The following is a 17,886-nucleotide window of genomic DNA, read 5'->3' on the forward strand; positions in this document are numbered from 1 at the left end:
AAAAAAAAAAAAAAAAATTTTTTTGAGACAGAGTCTCGCTCTGTCGCCCAGGCTGGAGTGCAGTAGTGCGATCTCGGCTCGCTGCAGCCTCCGTCTCCCGGGTTCAAGCGATTCTCCTACCTCAGCCTCCCAAGTAGCTGGGATTACAATGCCCGCCACCGTGCCTGGCTACTTTTTGTATTTTTAGTAGAGACGGGGTTTCACCATGTTGGCCAGGCTGGTCTCCAATTCCTGGCATCAAAGTGACCCGCCCATCTCAGCCTCCCAAAATGCTGGGATTACAGGCGTGAGCCACTGCACCAGGCCAAAAAGTACATTTTAAAAGTACCTCACACCACTGGGAGCAATTTAAAAAGATAAATAGGAATTTATTCAGAGATAGCGAAACACACAGACTAAAAAGGAAAGCAGTGGAACCAACGCAAGGCACAAGTCATATGCACTAAAATTTCCAGCTGCCCCGTAGGGGAACGTGGTTTGGCGCATTGCGTCACCTTTAGTTGGGGCATAATGATTGAATTCTTGCGGTACAAATGGACACTGATCGAAGTTTACCTAAGTTTTTAATTCTGTGGCCAACTTTCTGTTTGTCTTGGCTCAGTTTTCTCTTAAGTAGAAATAAGTACAAAAGAAGCAAAAAGAAGCTTCTATTGTGGCAGTGTAAATTTCCTTATATGTAAGCAATAATTTGATTCTTTCCTAGAAGTCAACCAAAGTGCTATAACATCGCTTCTTATCTTTAGCTTAGTAATAGAGCCCTACGGTGTTACCAAGAATAGTACAGTTTGTAAAAATGTGCATTAATTCCTTCTCTTTAAGTGAAGATTTTCTTTTATCGTTCTTATTTCAAAACATTTAAATTTGATTCTTGTTTCTTCCCTTGCCTTCTAATTATTTTCCTATAGTTTCTTGTTTTCTTCATTTTTCCACTTTATGGAGTGGAAACTCCACTCCACTTTTTGGAATCCCATGATTTTAACTTCAAAAATTAAAATATTGTTGAATAAACCAGAGCATCTTGAAGAGGGCAATGAAATTCAACACCTGCATATAAATCAATAATCCAACACTTCTTAAATTCTTAAGTTTTAGAAAAGATGTGCCCTGTATTAGCTTTTCTTGGTTTTGTCTGCCTTTTCCTACTCTTGTTTCTTTCCTATTTCCATATCTTATATTTTCAGCCTTCCTCCTTTATTTATTTGACCATGTTAGTAAGAAGAGAACTCAAATCCTTTTTTGGATAAAATAACTGAAGTGTAAGAAGAAATCATTAATCAGGATGCATTTAAGCCAGATGTAGAGGTGTAGTTCACAATTTACTACAGCTTTGTCATTAGGTTATAATTTTACATTCTAAATAAGTTTCTCTTATTTACAAGAGAATAACTTGTATTGAATAATTGGATTAGAACACAATCTGAATGTTATTTTGTAGAATTAATGAATATTTTTCTTATAAAATAGCAATAAAAAGTTTTTGTAATAAAATTTTAAATATCTTTTTGTGTTCTCTCTAGTTTGTTAAATACAAGTAAGGAATACAGGCAACATGTTCTACACACATGTGCTTATGAGTAAACGAGGGCCATTGGCCAAAATATGGCTTGCAGCTCACTGGGAGAAGAAACTCACAAAGGCCCATGTATTTGAATGTAATCTAGAGATAACCATTGAAAAAATTCTTTCACCCAAGGTATGTTACTGATTAAAATGATAGCTTGTATTTACCATGACTTTGGAGGAAGAAAGGCATTAAGATACACTTATATCATGAAATACATTTTGAAGGAAGTTTTACTTGTCAAATGGTCTTTCCTTTAATTCCTGTAGCATTTAATGTTATAATAAACATATTGGTTTCTGTTGGTAATTAACTTTTTCATATATCTATCATAGATAGACTGGACCCTAAGGGATGAAGGCCATATTTTATTTATATTCATATTCCTTTCTTATTCACTAACAAAATACAGTAGACATAGTAGGTACTTAATAAGCATCTCTTAGAAAATAATGAACAAATGGGGAGGGTAGAAAGAAAGAGGACTGGTTATAAATCCAAAAATATGTGAAAATATGTCATAAACAGTAAAGTACTATGTTCATTATAAAACACTAAAACAGTGATTAGAATTTGCATTACAGTATTTAATATTGTTATAAGTTAAGTATTTTTCAGCTTTAGAGAAGGACAAATTGAAAGTCTATGGTGTGTTAGGCACTGGGCTGGACTTTATGCCTATAAATCTATTTAATCTTTACAACAACCCTATGAAGTTGGCTTCTTTTAGCTTCTGTGAACTGTGGTTAGCATGTCTTGAGTTGGTCAAATTTATATTTAATTATTGCTTTATCTATCACTTAATAATTATATTACTTTGGGCATCCTACTTAAAATATCTGAGTCTCAGTTTTTTCTTCTGTAAATAGAGGTTGTTGTCAAAATTAAATAAGCTAATGTATGAAAAGCTCTTAGGACAATGCCTGGCATAAAATAAGTATGTAATAAATTGTAGGGAGGCTGAGGCAGGATAATTGCTTGAACCCAGGAGGCAGAGGTTGCAGTGAGCCAAGATCGCGCCACTGCACTGCAGCCTGGGTAACAGAGCGAGACTCCATCTCCAAAATAATAATAATAATAATAATAAATTGTAGCCATTTTTATTAAACTGAAGTTCAGGAAGGTTAAGTGACAGCCTCAGCAACTGAACAAAGACCTGAACCCAATTCTGACTATAGAGTTTATATTCCTCTCATAATACCAATAATAGTATACTTCACTTAAATACCATATTAGATTAATTCCCTTAAATAAGAATAAAAAAATTATTTTGCAAGGTGAGGTAAAAAGTGATTTACTTCAAATAAGAATACAAAATATCTGCTTTTTTAAGAGAACCAAATCTTACGATGTAAGTAACTTTCAAAGAATAGGATTTATGAACCTAATTTTTACTCTTCTAATACTTCAAAAATTATTGAAAGGTGAAAATAGCACTTCGAACTTCAGGACACCTTCTTTTGGGAGTTGTTCGAATCTATAACAGGAAGGCAAAATATCTTTTGGCAGATTGCAGTGAAGCATTTCTTAAAATGAAGATGACATTTCGCCCAGGTATACATGTAATATTGATTTGTCTCACTCTTCTTGGTTCCCTTTTGCATTTTAATTGGGGGTGGGCTCTTTTAATATACTTCAGGGGAGTATGGTGAATGTAAACTTAGTTTTGAATGAATCTAAGTTTCCATGGTTGAGGATAAATTGTATTCATTTCCTTGCTCTTTTTGTATGCCTGCAGGAAAAGGTTATGCTTTCCAAAACTTGTAATGTTCCTGCATATTTATGTAAGACATATACTTAAAGCCACTACACTTGCATAAGAAACTCTGATATTCTGTTTTTAATGGGTCAGTTAGTTTGTCATGCCTGTTTTTGCCTTTATGAGAGAAATTAGAAATAGTATGATTGACAAAACAGAGATATCAGTAATTGTAATTGTTTTCAGAATTCTTGACTCCAAGCAGCATGCTACTTATGACATATCAAAAATTCCTAAGCATTCCAAAGTGCCAGAGATTTACATATGTCATAAATATAATGCCTTCAAAATTTATATAGCATCTGTTTCACTTTGAAGACATTTTTTATTTTCCACCTTGTATTATGGCTATTTAGGTATGGATCTTGCTTCTGTCACTAGTCTTCAAGCTTCTTAAAGGCAAGGTCTTTGTTGTAACTATTTTCTGAATCTCTTATAGTATCTGTCTCAGTGCCTTGCACATACCATTCCCTCAATCAACATTTGTTGAATCAGGATTGACAGATTTTTTTTAATCTTCTTCATTTAAAATATTCGTATAATCTCTAGGTGGATTTCTATTCATATCAAGTATGGTTCATTTGTTCATTTTTGTTTTTACATATTCCACAAATATTTATTGATTTCATACTTTGTACCAACCACTATGGTAGGCTCTGGGATACAAAGACAAACAAACAAGATAAGTAAGATCCTTTTCAGTCAGGTGAGGAAATAAAATAATTAAAGTATTTTAAAAACTTATTATAGTAATTGTCAATTGTAATTGTGCTATAAAGGAAAATAAACAGAGTGCTACAACAGAAAATAACAGAGAAGTTCGCTTTAGTTAAAATAATTGGGAAAAGCCTTTCTGAGAGGATAGAATTCAAGCTCAGACTTAAAAAATGAGAACTACCCAGCCAAGTAAAAAGTCCCTGAGGGAATAGCATTCTAGGCAGAGGAAACTGCAAGAGCAAAGGTCTTGAGGTGGAAAAATGCTTGACTTTTTCAGGGAACAAAAAGGCTAGTATGGTCAGTATGGTGAATGTCATTAGATGATCCGTGATAGGTTTGTAGAGCTACAGAGGCTCCAATTCGAAATTTTGATTTTATTAAATGCACTGGAGAAGTCACTAAGTCATTATAAGTTTTAGAGACATCTAATCTGATTAGTTTTTTGAAATATTACTCTGTCTGCTTTATAAATAATGGACTACAGAAGGGTAGGAGTAGATGGAGGAAAACTAGTTAGAATATGCAGTAGTCCAGTAAAAGAATATGGAGTTAGTTGGGAGTTCTTTCTTTTATATAGCATTGCTGCTTATTGAGTGTGATTTTTTATTCTTTTCAGGACTGGTTGACCTTCCAAAAGAGAATTTTGAAGCATCTTACAATGCTATCACATTGCCAGAAGAATTTCATGATTTTGACACCCAAAATATGAAGTAAAATATTTTATTTATTTTCTTTCGATTTTCGATTTAATTTTCTTGATATTTTGTTTTTATATTCAAATTTCATTGAGGCAAATGGAATGTAGTTAACAACTGAACAAGTACAGATGTGATTGATAAAGACTTATATTTGGTATAAAATCCCAAAGTACAACAAAAGTGTGTCATTATATTGAATATAGTTTGCAATATTGACAGTATATTCATCTATTCATTCAGTAAATATTCACTAGGTGCCTTCCATATGCTGGAAACTGTTCTAAGCACTGAGGAGATAGCAGTGAATTAAACATAGCTGCTGGCCTCATGGATCTTAAATTTTAGTTGGGGTGGATAATAAACAAACAAATAAATGTATGCCAGGAGATGATCACCATTGTGAAGAGAAATAGAAAATGAAATAAATAAACAGTAAGACAGGAAAGACTTTTCTGAAAAGGTAAGAACAGAAATCTGAAGGAGGTAAAGGAACAAATCAGTAATGTGGGGGAAGAATATTCTAGGAAGAGCAAGTAGAAAGGCCCTAAAGCAGAACACACTGGACATTTTCAAGGACCAGCAAGGAGGCAAGTGAGACTCTAGTGGAGTAAATGAGGGGCTGAGTGGTAGGAGATGAAGTCAGAGAGGTAGCAGGAGACACAGATGTTGTAGGGTGTGATACACTACAGTGGGACTTTTATTTTACTCAGGGAGCACGGGAAGGTTTTGAATAGATGAGTGATGGGATCTGACTTGATTTCAACATCATCTCTCTGGCTACTTACTCTAAGAGGAAAGGGAGGAATCAAAGAGCCCATGAGAAAGTTATTGTAGTAAGAAGTCCAGATAAGAGAATATAGTGTCTATGATCAGTTCTCAGTTTTCATCTCACTCAGGTGGTAGCAGTCAACTTACAGATATATCTGGAAGGCAAAGCCAGGAGAATTTGCTGATGAATTGCATATGGCTTTAAGAGAAAATGAAGGATGCTATATGATGTTTGGCATGAGAACAGAGTTAACACTTAATAAGATTAGGATAATCAGATTTAAAGGGGGAAGAGAGAAGGAAGTAAACTAGGTTTTGTATATAAGTTTTGGGATGACTGTTAAACATCTGTTGTGGTCTAAATGCGTATGTTCCTCTAAAATTCATATATTGAAACCTAACCTTCAAGGTGATGGTATTCAGAGGTGGGGCTCTGAAACCACAATGACCTTTTAGGACAACAACAACCAAAGAATTGGAAGTGATTAGGTCATCAGAGAGGTGATTAAGTCATAAGAGAAGTGATTAGATCATAAGGGCTCCACCATCATAAGTGAGATTAGTTCCCTTATAAAAGAGACCTGCAGGAGTTTTCTTGTCCCTTCCACTGTGTGAGGTCACAGCAAAAAGACACCGTCTATGAGGAACAGGCCCTCACCAGACAGCAAATCTGCTGGCACCTTGATCTTGGACTTCCCATCCTCCAGGACTGTGAGCAATAAATTTCTGTTGTTTATAAGTTACCCAGTCTAAGTTATTTTATTATAGTGGCCTGAATGGACTAAGACAATATCAAAGGGAGTAGGTAAGTAGTTGACTCTCTGGGTCTGAAATTCAGGAGAGAGGTCTGATGTGGATGTATAAATTTGCAAGTTGTGAGTGTATAGATGGAACTTCAACCATGGACTCTAAGAGATCCCCAAGGTAGTGAGTATACCTTTAAAAAAAAGAGAGAGAGGGATCTGAGGACTGAGTATTTGGTCATTCCCAGTAGTTAGTCTGGGATATTAGGAACAGAAAAGGAGCAGGTAGGAGGAAAATTGAGAAATAGTGATATCTCAGAGGCCAAGAGAAGAATGTATTCCATGAGGAAGGGAGTTGTCTTAGTCTCTTTGGGCTGCTATAACAAAATACCATAAACTGGGTGTCTTATTAACAATAGAAATTTAGTTATCATCATTCTGGAGGCTGAGAAATCCCAGATAAACTTGCCAGCAGATTCATCGTCTGGTGATGGCCTACTTCCTGATTCATAGATGGCAACCTTCTCACCGTATTCTCACATGGTAGAAAGATTGAGGCGGCTTTCTGGGGCCTCTTTTATAAAGGCACTAATCTTATTCATGGGAATCTGCCCTCATGACCTAATTACCTGCCAAAGCTCCCACCTCCTAATATCATTGCATTGGAGATTAGATTTCAATATATGCATTTGAGGTGAGGAAGTCACAAACATTTAGGCCATAGCAAAAGTCAACATGTAAGTCAAATGCTGTTTGTGCAAGTAAGATAAGGGACTGAAAATTGACCATTGGATTTGGGAGCCTAGAGATTATTTATATACATGTATATATAATAAACTAGTGTTTATGAATAATACTATTAAGAAAATGAAAATTGTTCTAGTTTCTTCACTATATCAATGATATTTTTACAGTATCATTGTTTTCTGTTCTCATGTTTTTCTCAACCTTTTATTTCTCCATAGTGCTATTGATGTTTCAGAACACTTTACTCAGAACCAAAGCAGACCAGAAGAAATCACTCTTAGAGAAAATTTTGACAAGGATCTACTTTTACAAGCTGAGAGCTTTGGTGAGAATATTTGAGAACTCAAAATTACAAATTATAATCAATTATATTTGTATTTGTGTATTGAAACAATGCCAGTAGACATAGCTATAGAATGAATCTTTTGATGCATAAATGTAATTCCCAATACATCTTTCCTTGCCTTTTCCTAGTATAGATGTCAATGCCAAGACTCAGTCTTAAGATATACTTCTATTCTCAGTGTATAACCATTTACTGAATACCTACTCTGTATCAGGTGCTATCAATAGACAGGGCAGTACCAAAATTTAAAGAAGCAGTTTCTGCCCTCAAGGAGATACTGGGTGTGAGAGAGACATGTAAATAAACAGTTGTGATGGTCAACATACATACAAGATTTTATATGTATGCTGCATGAAATGCCTTCAAAATATATTTCTTCTGGTATATGATAATATCAATTGTAAAATAATGCCTTTTAAATCAGCCTGGGGGTGAGGAAGAGGAAGCGCTACCACACTAAACGTATATATTGATTGTGAAACATAAACTGATTTTTAAGATGTTAAACTCTGTTTGGGCAAGGCGAGTGTACTTTACTTTTGATTTTTTTTTTTTTTTTGACACAGGGTTTTGTTCTCGTTGGCCAGGTTGGAATGCATGATCATGGCGTACTGCAGCCTTGACCTGGGCTCACTATCTTCCCGCCTCAGCCTCCTGAGTAGCTGGGACTGCAAGTGCATACCACCACACTCAGCTAATTTTTTAAAACTTTTTTGTAAAGACAGGGTCTTCCTATGTTGCCCAGGCTGGTCTTGAACTTCTAGGCTCAAGCAATCCTCCTGCCTCAGCCTCCCAAAGTGTTGGGTTTACAGGCATGAGCCACTGTGCCTGGCTAGTGTATTTTAAAATGGAAGCAATATGGTGTAATTTAACTATAGAGTATTGGCTCTTTTTTTCTGGCATCTACTACTCCCTGTCTTATGATATTTATACACGTCTTGTCTTGGTCTACAAACTCCATGAGGATAGAATCTGTGTAATGTTCACATTTGAATTTCCTATGGTGCCCAAAACAATGAGCATAGAAAGATAGCCTGTGTCTATCTTGGTCGGGGAGAGGAGTCAAGAAAGTAATGCTTGAGCGACATCTCCAACCTCAGCTTCTCATCCTCACTCTGCTTCTATAACTCTTCCTATATCTGCAGCTGTGTTTCTCAGCCTGTGATGAAGGACCAGTTTTCTAATTTTTGTCAATTTTCAATCTGTTTTATATTTTACTTTGTAAAATACAGTAAAATGAATTATTAGAAAAATTAAAAATCAAAATACAAGCCTCAAGTTTTGTTATTAGAGTCAGTATATATAAAATTGCTCTGTCAAATTTCTGTGAAACTTTCTGAACATATACTTTTATTTCTGTATTTTATTTCTTGTGGACCAATACCTGTCCCCAGATTATACTTTAAGTAGCACTGATCTCTTACTGGGTATAATCCCAGACCCAGAATTAGAACACACTGGCAAAGAAGTAATCATATTCCCTACTCCCAAGACACTCTTTACAAATTCCCCTACTATTCTTATTTGGGCCTGAAACTTTAGGATGACTTTTTTTTTTTTTTTTTTTTTTTTTTTTAAATGGAGTCTCACTCTGTTACCCAGGCTGGAGTACAGTGGCACTATCTTGGCTCACTGCAACCTCCACCTCCCAGGCTCAAGCGATTCTCCTGCCTCAGCCTCTGGAGTAGCTGGGACTACAGGCATGCACCACCACACTCGGCTAATTTTTGTATTTTTAGTAGAGACAGTGTTTTACCATGTTGGTCAGGCTGGTTTTGAACTCCTGGCCTTAGGTGATCCACCCTCCTCGGCCTCCCAAAGTGCTGGGATTGCAGGCATGACCCACCATGCCTGGCCAGGATCACTTTTAACTATACTTTTTGTCAGCTTCATACTAGTGCTGAGTTGTTTGTTTGTTCGTTAATTCTGAAATATCTCAGATCTTTTTTCTATTTCCTTAGCCACTGATATAGTTCACCAGTACCAAAGACCTGGAGTATTGCAATACCTTCTACAAATCTTCCTCCAGTCTCTTCCCACATTTTTTATGCCTTTGTAAGAGCAATTGTCTTTAAATTCCATTTTCGATATATCACATTCCTCTGCTTAAGTGCCTTGGGTCCCTGTGACTTACTGTATGATATACCTCTATCTATACTCAAGGCCTCTGCCAATTTATCACCTTCTTTATTTCATCAACTTTATTTGTTTTCCTGTTAATGTGGACTTTTTGCTCTAGTCTAGCAAGTCTAGTGTCTTGCCACCCAACCAGTACAATTTAGTTGTTCACATTTCTGTATCTTCCTTTACAATTTTAAAAGGTGGGAAGAACATGTTCTTAGTAAATGGACAGATTTTGGTTTGAATCTGAACTTTCTCTATTGATTTTCTGTGTGATATTGGGCAAATTGCCTAACCTCTCTCAGCCTTACTGCCCCATTTGTAAAGTTGGGATATAACTGACAACATCATATGGTTATTTCCCTTACTCCTTCCTTTAATCTTCACCAATATGTGATTTTTCTCTTCTTTAAAAACTGCTTCAAACCTAATGTCCTCTAAGAAATATTTAAAATTAATCCATCTTATTCTAGATTGTAATATAAGATCAAAGGCAATGATTATTTCTTTTATGTATTTTGTGTAATCTGAGATTCTTGTGATGTTCAATGCTGAGAATATAGTGTCTTCATAAGTCTTATTCTCTGACCAATGCTGGCTTTTCCTTTGGGAGCTATCAAGCTGTACCTGGATGATGTGAATATATTCTTAGTTTTTTAAAAAGTAATTTAGTCTTTTTTTTCTGAGCAATTCTTTAATCCATTGTCATGATAGTTGTTTTTTTCCGCTCTTCCATTCTAGAAGATTTAAGTCTATAGAAGAATTTTCAGTATGGGTAATACTTCATGATTTTCTTTACTGTCTAACACTAACATGGGTTGTTAGAGGGAGGAGAAGACTAACCTTGGACCTCTGGGATTTCAGACTCCTGGACCTAGAGATTCAAATCCAAGAGAGGGAAATAACTGATTTCTGGTCAAGAGCTGACTTCTGGTCCCCTGGAACTGTCAGTGTAGTGTTGTGATTGTCAGGATGTAGGCTTTGGAATCAGAGCTGGATTCAGATCCTGACACTGTTGTTTATTATATTGTGACTGTGTGCAAGTTACAAAACCTTTCTGTGCCTGTGTTACCTCATCTGTGCAATGAGAATTATAATAGTATCTTCTATTACATAATATAATACATACTATAAACACTCAGTTATTGTTAGCTGATGGGTTTGTTTTTTTTTTGTTGTTTTTTTTTTTTTTTTGCAGGCCTGTATCACTACCCCCAGCATATTCAATTTCTATTGAATGAATGTTGTAAGCCCATTCTTTAATATCTTACCTATGTTTCCATTTCCTAAGATGACTGACATGTTCCTTATTTTCCAAACCTCCACTATGCATGAACAATACAAGCAGTTGTCCTTGAAATACTATGAAATATACTTGGTCAAGCAGAACTTACTTACCTAAAATAGAAGAAATTATTTTCCATAGTACTTTTACCTTAGGAAGTTGTTAAATTATATCACAACTATAAACTCTATGTAATATTTTGGCATTTTTTTCCATTGTATTTGAAAGGTCATTAGACTAAAAATCCAGTCTCTACTGATTAACTGAGTGACTTTAGTTGACTAATTCAAGTAAGTCTTTCAGCTATTTTCTTCATCTGCAAATTGAGGTGTTGGATGACAGGATTATGCTAGATGATATCTGAATTTCCTTCTAACTGTAAAATTCTGTGTTTCTATGAATTAGTATTAATGATATATATTTATTTAGGGGAGGAATCTGAAATTCTCAGAAGACATAGCTTCTTTGATGACAACATATTACTGAATTCCAGTGGTCCTTTAATTGAACATAGTTCTGGAAGCCTCACTGGAGAAAGATCTCTGTTCTATGACAGTGGAGATGGGTTTGGAGATGAAGGAGCTGCAGGAGAAATGATTGGTATGCTATCTGGTCATGTAGAAATAAAACATTTATTTTAATCAAATTACTACAATGTATTAGATTTATTATATCAATGTAAAATTTCAAATATGTTTTTGTGTTACATAGGTCAATACATTTTTCATACAAGTTTTCAAAGTCTATGGCATGTTTAAACATTTAGGCTAGGCCTAAGTAAATAGCCATCTGTTTAAATATATTTTCTATAGAGGTTATGAACTACTGCTTGTTTTTATTTTTACAAATTCCTAATTCTTGGAGGGAAGAGAGTGAGGTTAGTATATTCCTTATAAAATATACTAGACTATGTACTGGAAAACATTGTTTTCTTTAACATACATTGTGGGGCAGCTAAGGTATTTTTCTAGAATTTTATATTATTATTTTATATTTATATTAATCTGCTTAAGTGCCTTGGGTCCCCATGACTTACTGTATCAAATACTTCTACCTATCCTCAAGGCCTCTACCAATTTATTGCCTTCTTTATTTTATCAGTTTTATTTGTTTTACTCTTAATATAGACTATTTCACCTTATAAAATAGTCATAGAAATCGGATAGACAAAAACTGAGAAGTCCAAATGCACATGTTTTATTTATTCTTCTTATTATTATTATTGAGATGGAGCCTTGCTGTGTCACCCAGGCTGGAGTGCAATGGCACCATCTCGGCTCACTGCAACCTCCGCCATGTGGGTTCAAGTGATTCTCCTGCCTCAGCCTCCTGAATAGCTGGGATTACAGGTGCCTACCACAACGCCTAGCTAACTTTTTTTTCTATTTTTAGTAGAGATGGGGTTTCACCATGTTGGTCAGGCTGGTCTCGAACTCCTGACCTCAGGTGATCCACCCGCCTCAGCCTCCCAAAGGGCTGGGATTACAGGAGCGAGCCACTGCGCCCAGCCAAAATGCACATGTTTTAAAGATTGTTTATTGACTGTTCCTATCAAATCTTTTTTAAAATTCTCTAGTTTACATTAAAAATCTAGTTATTCCTTTACAATGAAATGCATAAAGTAACATTAATAAATGTTTAGTGAACAAATGACAGATTCCCATCTGTATGAAAAAAGTATTCATTGTGTTTTTCAAGACAATCTATTGCAAGATGATCAGAATATCCTGTTAGAAGACATACATTTGAACAGAGAAATTTCCCTGCCTCCTGAGCCTCCCAGTAGTTTAGCAGGTAGGTTGAAATTTTCCTTTATGAGAAAGTAATGGGTACTAATGTTTAAATTAAGCCTCAGAACTTCTGAATTTAAGTAGCAATATAGTATAGTGAGAGACAAAGAACAATGTCCTTCAGACTCTGTTAATCTGACTGTAGACAATATAAAATAGGAAATTGGATTCTGAGAAAGGTACATTGAAGGGTATTTAGCCAGGATTGGGTTTAGCATGAGAGTGCTCTGCCAAAATATTGTGCTTTTGAATTATTAAAATAGTACATGGTACATAGTAAGAAAATTTATTAACTAGTATCGTTTGATAATCTACATACAATTTGAGAGAAATTATAAATTGAGGATATTTTCCCTACTTGAAATTCATATGGCAGTACCTCAGATGATTTGAGGTATTTTAGTCCGATTTTTCTTAAGAATTAAAAGTACAATTAGCCCCATTTTTGATTAGCCACAATTTTTGATGTTATATTTGCTTTCTAAAAACAATAGTAGAAACGGAAAATACAAAGAGCTAAGTAATAAAATTTTACTTATGGTTTTTTATGGGTTAACTGGTAAGTATTTAACAGAATACAATTTTTTTTAGCAGACATATAGTCAAATTTTTATCAGTCATTTACTGTGGTTGCCACCACTGTTTTTACATCTGCGTGACTTTAACCCACCCTTAGATGTCTCATGTGCAAAAGGGGATGATGATACTTGACTCACTTGAATACTATGGGTCCCAGACCATATAATCTGTAAGCTTCTTCAACTCTATTAAATAAATGATTCTAAGAATTCAGATGTTCCAGTTAGTAATATAAATCTTCAGTTAGTTTATCTTTCTCTTTAATTCTCACACAGTCCTCTAGCCTGCATCCTAACTGGTTTTTTTCACAATTTCTTTTATGTGGATGTTGATTAGTTGAACCAGATAACCCAGAGTGTATATGTGTACCTGAAAATGAAAAAATGAATGAAACAACATTATTATCAACTGAAGAGGAAGGATTTACCCTTGATCCAATTGATATTTCAGGTCAGAGGCATTTATCATTTTGTTTTAATTTTTATTTTTATTTTTATTTTTATTTTTATTTATTTTATTTTTTTTTTGAGACGGAGTCTCGCTCTGTCACCCAGGCTGGAGTGCAGTGGCCGGATCTCAGCTCACTGCAAGCTCCGCCTCCCGGGTTCACGCCATTCTCCTGCCTCAGCCTCCGGAGTAGCTGGGACTACAGGCGCCCGCCACCTCGCCCGGCTAGTTTTTTGTATTTTTTAGTAGAGACGGGGTTTCACCATAATACACTGTTAACTTATATACTTTGAGATGTTTGAATAATCACTGAAATATTATAGGACGTAGTCAATCTAGTACTAGCACTTGTAATACAATAGAGGAGAAGACCGTGAAGGAAATTTTAGATGATCCTTTTGAGGTAGGAAGTGGGACTCAACTCTAGAATTGGGGGTTGGACGCCGGACCAGATGATGACTAGTTACAAAGTGGGTGGGGGGAGCTTTCAATCAGACCCACCCACCAGTGTGCCATGTCAATTTACTGCTGCCATGGCAACACCGGGAATTCACCCTTTTCCATGGCGATGACCCAGTGATTACTACTCCTTCCCCGCATAAACCGGCCCCCTTAATCTGCATGCAATTAGAAGTGGGTATAAATATCACTGCAAAACTGCCCTGAGCTGCTAGTCTGGGCCTACTGGGTAGCCCTGCTCTGTAGCAGCAGTCACGGTGCTAGAGCTGTAACACCACCAGAGCTTTAACACTGCCTATTCAGTAAAGCTGTTTTCTTCTACCTCTGACTTGCCCTTGAATTCTTTTCCTGGACAAAGCCAAGAACCCAGATGGGCTAAGCTCCACTCTGGGGCTCATTTGTCCTGTATCTCTGTATCACTTGCATTATATTCAGTCCTGTTCAAACCATGTATCCAGTTTGGGAAACTGAAAAATTTTAAACTAAGTTCAATTTAGGAATGTATTGAGCCATTACTCTGTGGTGGGCATGGGAATAAAGAAGACACACACTTTTTGCTTTTAAGAAGCTTAGAAAACAATCCAGTTAGGAAGATAAATAATCATGCAAGTGAATATAATATAAGGCAGAATAAAAGGGTCAGAAGAGAGGCACAATGCCTTCTAGCATTTAACTTCAAACATCATGTTTTAGGGATAAGTAGTAAGTATGAGTCTAATATAACTACTAGTCTAATATAACTAATATAACTAGGTCATTTAGAAGCATCCTAGTTTGTAGGTAGTATAATTGATGTGAATTTCAGTTTATAAACTCAGGCATGCAAACAGTAAAGCTTTTTTTTTTTTTTAACTGAGTTTACCACTAAGCCTCTATCTCACTAGGCTGGCAGGAAATTCAGTCTGTGTAGCTTCCCTGTCTTCTTTCCATCATGTAGTTCCAGAGTTTGGGGGAGGGGTATAGAAGGTAGAAGGTGGAAGGGAACCTCTGGTTATCAGCCATACCAATTTGTAGTTCCCAGTGCTCCAGCTTACATAGCCTTGGGGATCATCACATAGCCAACCTGTCCGGTATCTTGCCTCGTTCCTGGGATTTTACTGAGGCACATCAACCAGCAAGCAGGTTCCTGTACCTTTTGGTTCCATTGATCTTGGATCTTTATCCATTCTGAGAAATCTAACCCTCTCTCCCCTTTTAGAGCTTTACTAAAGAAAAGCTTAACTTCTGCTTTCTGCCTGCTAAAATTCCCTGATGGAGTGAAATCCTATGGAACCTGCTTGGAATGTCTATGAATTTCAGTGGGAGAGGGAAAAATACACTGGACAAATACAAATTAGCATTGTAGAAAGCTATCCTATTACGTAAGCATTTTAAGGAACCTCCAGATAGGTTGAATTCCCTCTTCCCCACATTTCCTCAGTTGCTCACTTAACAGGTAGATCCCTTTCTAAGCACTTCCAAGCAACACCTTACAAAATGTATCAGCTATTGGTTGCTCAGCATAATTTTCAGAGGGGAGAAGGGATTTTCTTTCCAATGCAACACTGTATGTTGTACAGTGGTAGAAATTTCTTTTCTTTTTTGGAGATAGAGTCTTGCTCTGTTGCCCAGTCTGGAGTGTAGTGGTGTGGTCTCAGTTCACTTCAGCCTCTGTCACTCAGGCTCAAGGCATCCACCCATCTCAGCCTCCTGAGTAGCTGGGTTTACAGTTGCATGCTACCATGTGTGGCTAATTTTTGTATTTTCTGTAGAGACAGGGTTTAGCCATGTTGCCCAGGCTGGTCTTGAACTCCTGGGCCCAAGCAATCTGCCCACCTCAGCCTCTTGAAGTGCCAGGATTACAGGCATGAGCCACCGTGCCTGGCTTAGAAATTTCTTAAGTATTTAGTGTCTACAATATGATTTTAGAAATCTGTATAACCAATCACATTTGTGCCTATTTCTTATATTTAGACATTGCTGAGAAAAGGAAAGGTAAAAAGAGGAGATTGCTCATAGATCTTGTCAAGGAGCTCAGTAGCAAAGTTATACATAAACAGCTTACTTCCTTTGCGGACACCCTCATGGTTTTGGAACTTGCACCTCCTACCCAAAGACTGATGATGTGGAAGAAGAGGGGAGGAGTGGATACACTTCTGTCAACTGCTGCCCAGGATTTGATTCATGCTGAACTGAAAATGGTAACAGTTTCTATCCTTCTACATGACAGCAATGTCTGGTTATAAATAAATAAATAAATAAATAAATAAATAATAAACACATCTTTACATACATACATAACAGAATTTAAACTTCCAAAGAAGTACTTCCTCATTTTGAATTAATTTTCTGGATTGTGTGTATGAATTATAGTTTTTCCTTTTTAGATATGTGCTTGTGTTTTCTTGAATTACTTTGCTGGTGCAAAAACAAAAAAACCAAAAGTGTGTATTTTTACAGTTGTTTACAAAGTGCTTTCTGTCCTCTGGCTTTAAACTTGGAAGAAAAATGATACAGAAGGATTCAGTAAGGGAAGAAGTGGGAAACCAAAATATCATAGGTGAGACTTCTTAATTCTCTTGATGTTGAGGGGAATGTTGTGGCAACAAAAATTTGATGTTTTAAATTTCAAAATGAAGATGGGATCCAATTCCATGTTCTCAAGTATAAATGCTAACTCTGGAAGAGTAGTTGAACTTAAATGAAATTATTACTTCAGTATTGCATTTTTCTGCATTTTGGATTAATTTTTGTCTCAGAGATTTCATTAAAAAGATGAAGTATATATACTATGTAAACCATTCTTACTATCACTTTTTCTACCTCCTTCACTCTCAAAGGCAGTACTCAAAAATCCTCAAAAAAGAAAATCTTTCCATCTAGCAAGATAATGTTTCAATGTAAAACAACTAACATGAAAAGTCATGTAAGGATAAGAACAGCACTTAATACAGTTAACTTGAGACAGGTATTTCTGTCTACCCAAAAGGCACATGGAATATTAATAATTACTGATTATTATCATGATAATTATAAAGTAATAATAAAACCAATTGATGTGATGAGGGAGCCTCCACTTCCTGATCACCCTTCCTGAAGGCATTAAATCTACTGAACGATATACCACAATGGGCTTGAATTATCCATGTTGTCTTGTGAGTGAATGTGTGAGAGTGTGTGTAGAGGAGATGGTTGGCAGAGAATGGGGAGTGGAGGTGATAAAGAGACAGAAGACAGGAAAGGGAAGATACATATGTGAGACTTGGGAGCAATAAGAAAGTTTGTGTATCCTTTGCCTAAATTCTTGGATCCCAACGTGTCTGTCAGAAGTTTTCTTTTGTTACAACCATATCACAATTCAAGTTTGAAAGATATTTTGGTGAAACTGTCTTTATTTCCTTGATAATTTAGAGACATTCATGATGCAAGAGCCAAATTCCCAGCAAGAGTTAAGTAAACCTCAAACCTGGAAGGATGTGATTGGTGGATCTCAGCATAGCTCTTATGAGGATACCAATAAACATATTAACACTGAGGTAAGTTATCCAGAGAGAATCGTAAAAATATTTTATTTTCTACAGATATAGTAAAGGAATGTTGGGACTCTGGTATATTTTCTTACATTTGTATATTCATATTTCATTTTAAGTTGTTTTGCAATTTGTTTACTAAGTAGCAGGGTAAAACATGATTTTCTTCTACAGAATTTTTCCAGGAGTTTAGGATGTAAATCGCAAGATAAGGTGGTTTCATACTGAACTAGTATTTTGCATGATACGTTAAATCAATGATTGTCTGTATGTAAACCTGGTTATATGCTGAGAATCCTACTAGGCCTCATATTCTTTGTGTCATGGAATGTTTTAGAACTGCAGCCAGTATACCTA

General features: G+C 36.0%; 1 protein-coding gene across 2 annotated transcripts in view; it reads left to right on the forward strand.

The window, feature by feature from the left end:
* Nucleotides 1-17,886, forward strand: part of RAD21L1 (RAD21 cohesin complex component like 1) — a 35,029-nt gene that overhangs the window by 1,530 nt on the left and 15,613 nt on the right. For both annotated transcript variants that reach the window (XM_025400421.1, XM_025400420.1), the window contains exons 2-11: nucleotides 1,518-1,693; nucleotides 2,986-3,115; nucleotides 4,654-4,747; nucleotides 7,212-7,318; nucleotides 11,175-11,345; nucleotides 12,444-12,539; nucleotides 13,451-13,564; nucleotides 15,974-16,200; nucleotides 16,460-16,559; nucleotides 17,411-17,535. In XM_025400421.1, coding sequence (XP_025256206.1) covers nucleotides 1,550-1,693; nucleotides 2,986-3,115; nucleotides 4,654-4,747; nucleotides 7,212-7,318; nucleotides 11,175-11,345; nucleotides 12,444-12,539; nucleotides 13,451-13,564; nucleotides 15,974-16,200; nucleotides 16,460-16,559; nucleotides 17,411-17,535 — 1,308 coding nt within the window. In that variant the 5' untranslated portion in view covers nucleotides 1,518-1,549. The remainder of the gene's footprint in view (nucleotides 1-1,517; nucleotides 1,694-2,985; nucleotides 3,116-4,653; nucleotides 4,748-7,211; nucleotides 7,319-11,174; nucleotides 11,346-12,443; nucleotides 12,540-13,450; nucleotides 13,565-15,973; nucleotides 16,201-16,459; nucleotides 16,560-17,410; nucleotides 17,536-17,886) is intronic.

Source organism: Theropithecus gelada, chromosome 10 (genome assembly GCF_003255815.1).
Source record: "Theropithecus gelada isolate Dixy chromosome 10, Tgel_1.0, whole genome shotgun sequence".
Classification (NCBI taxonomy): domain Eukaryota; kingdom Metazoa; phylum Chordata; class Mammalia; order Primates; family Cercopithecidae; genus Theropithecus; species Theropithecus gelada.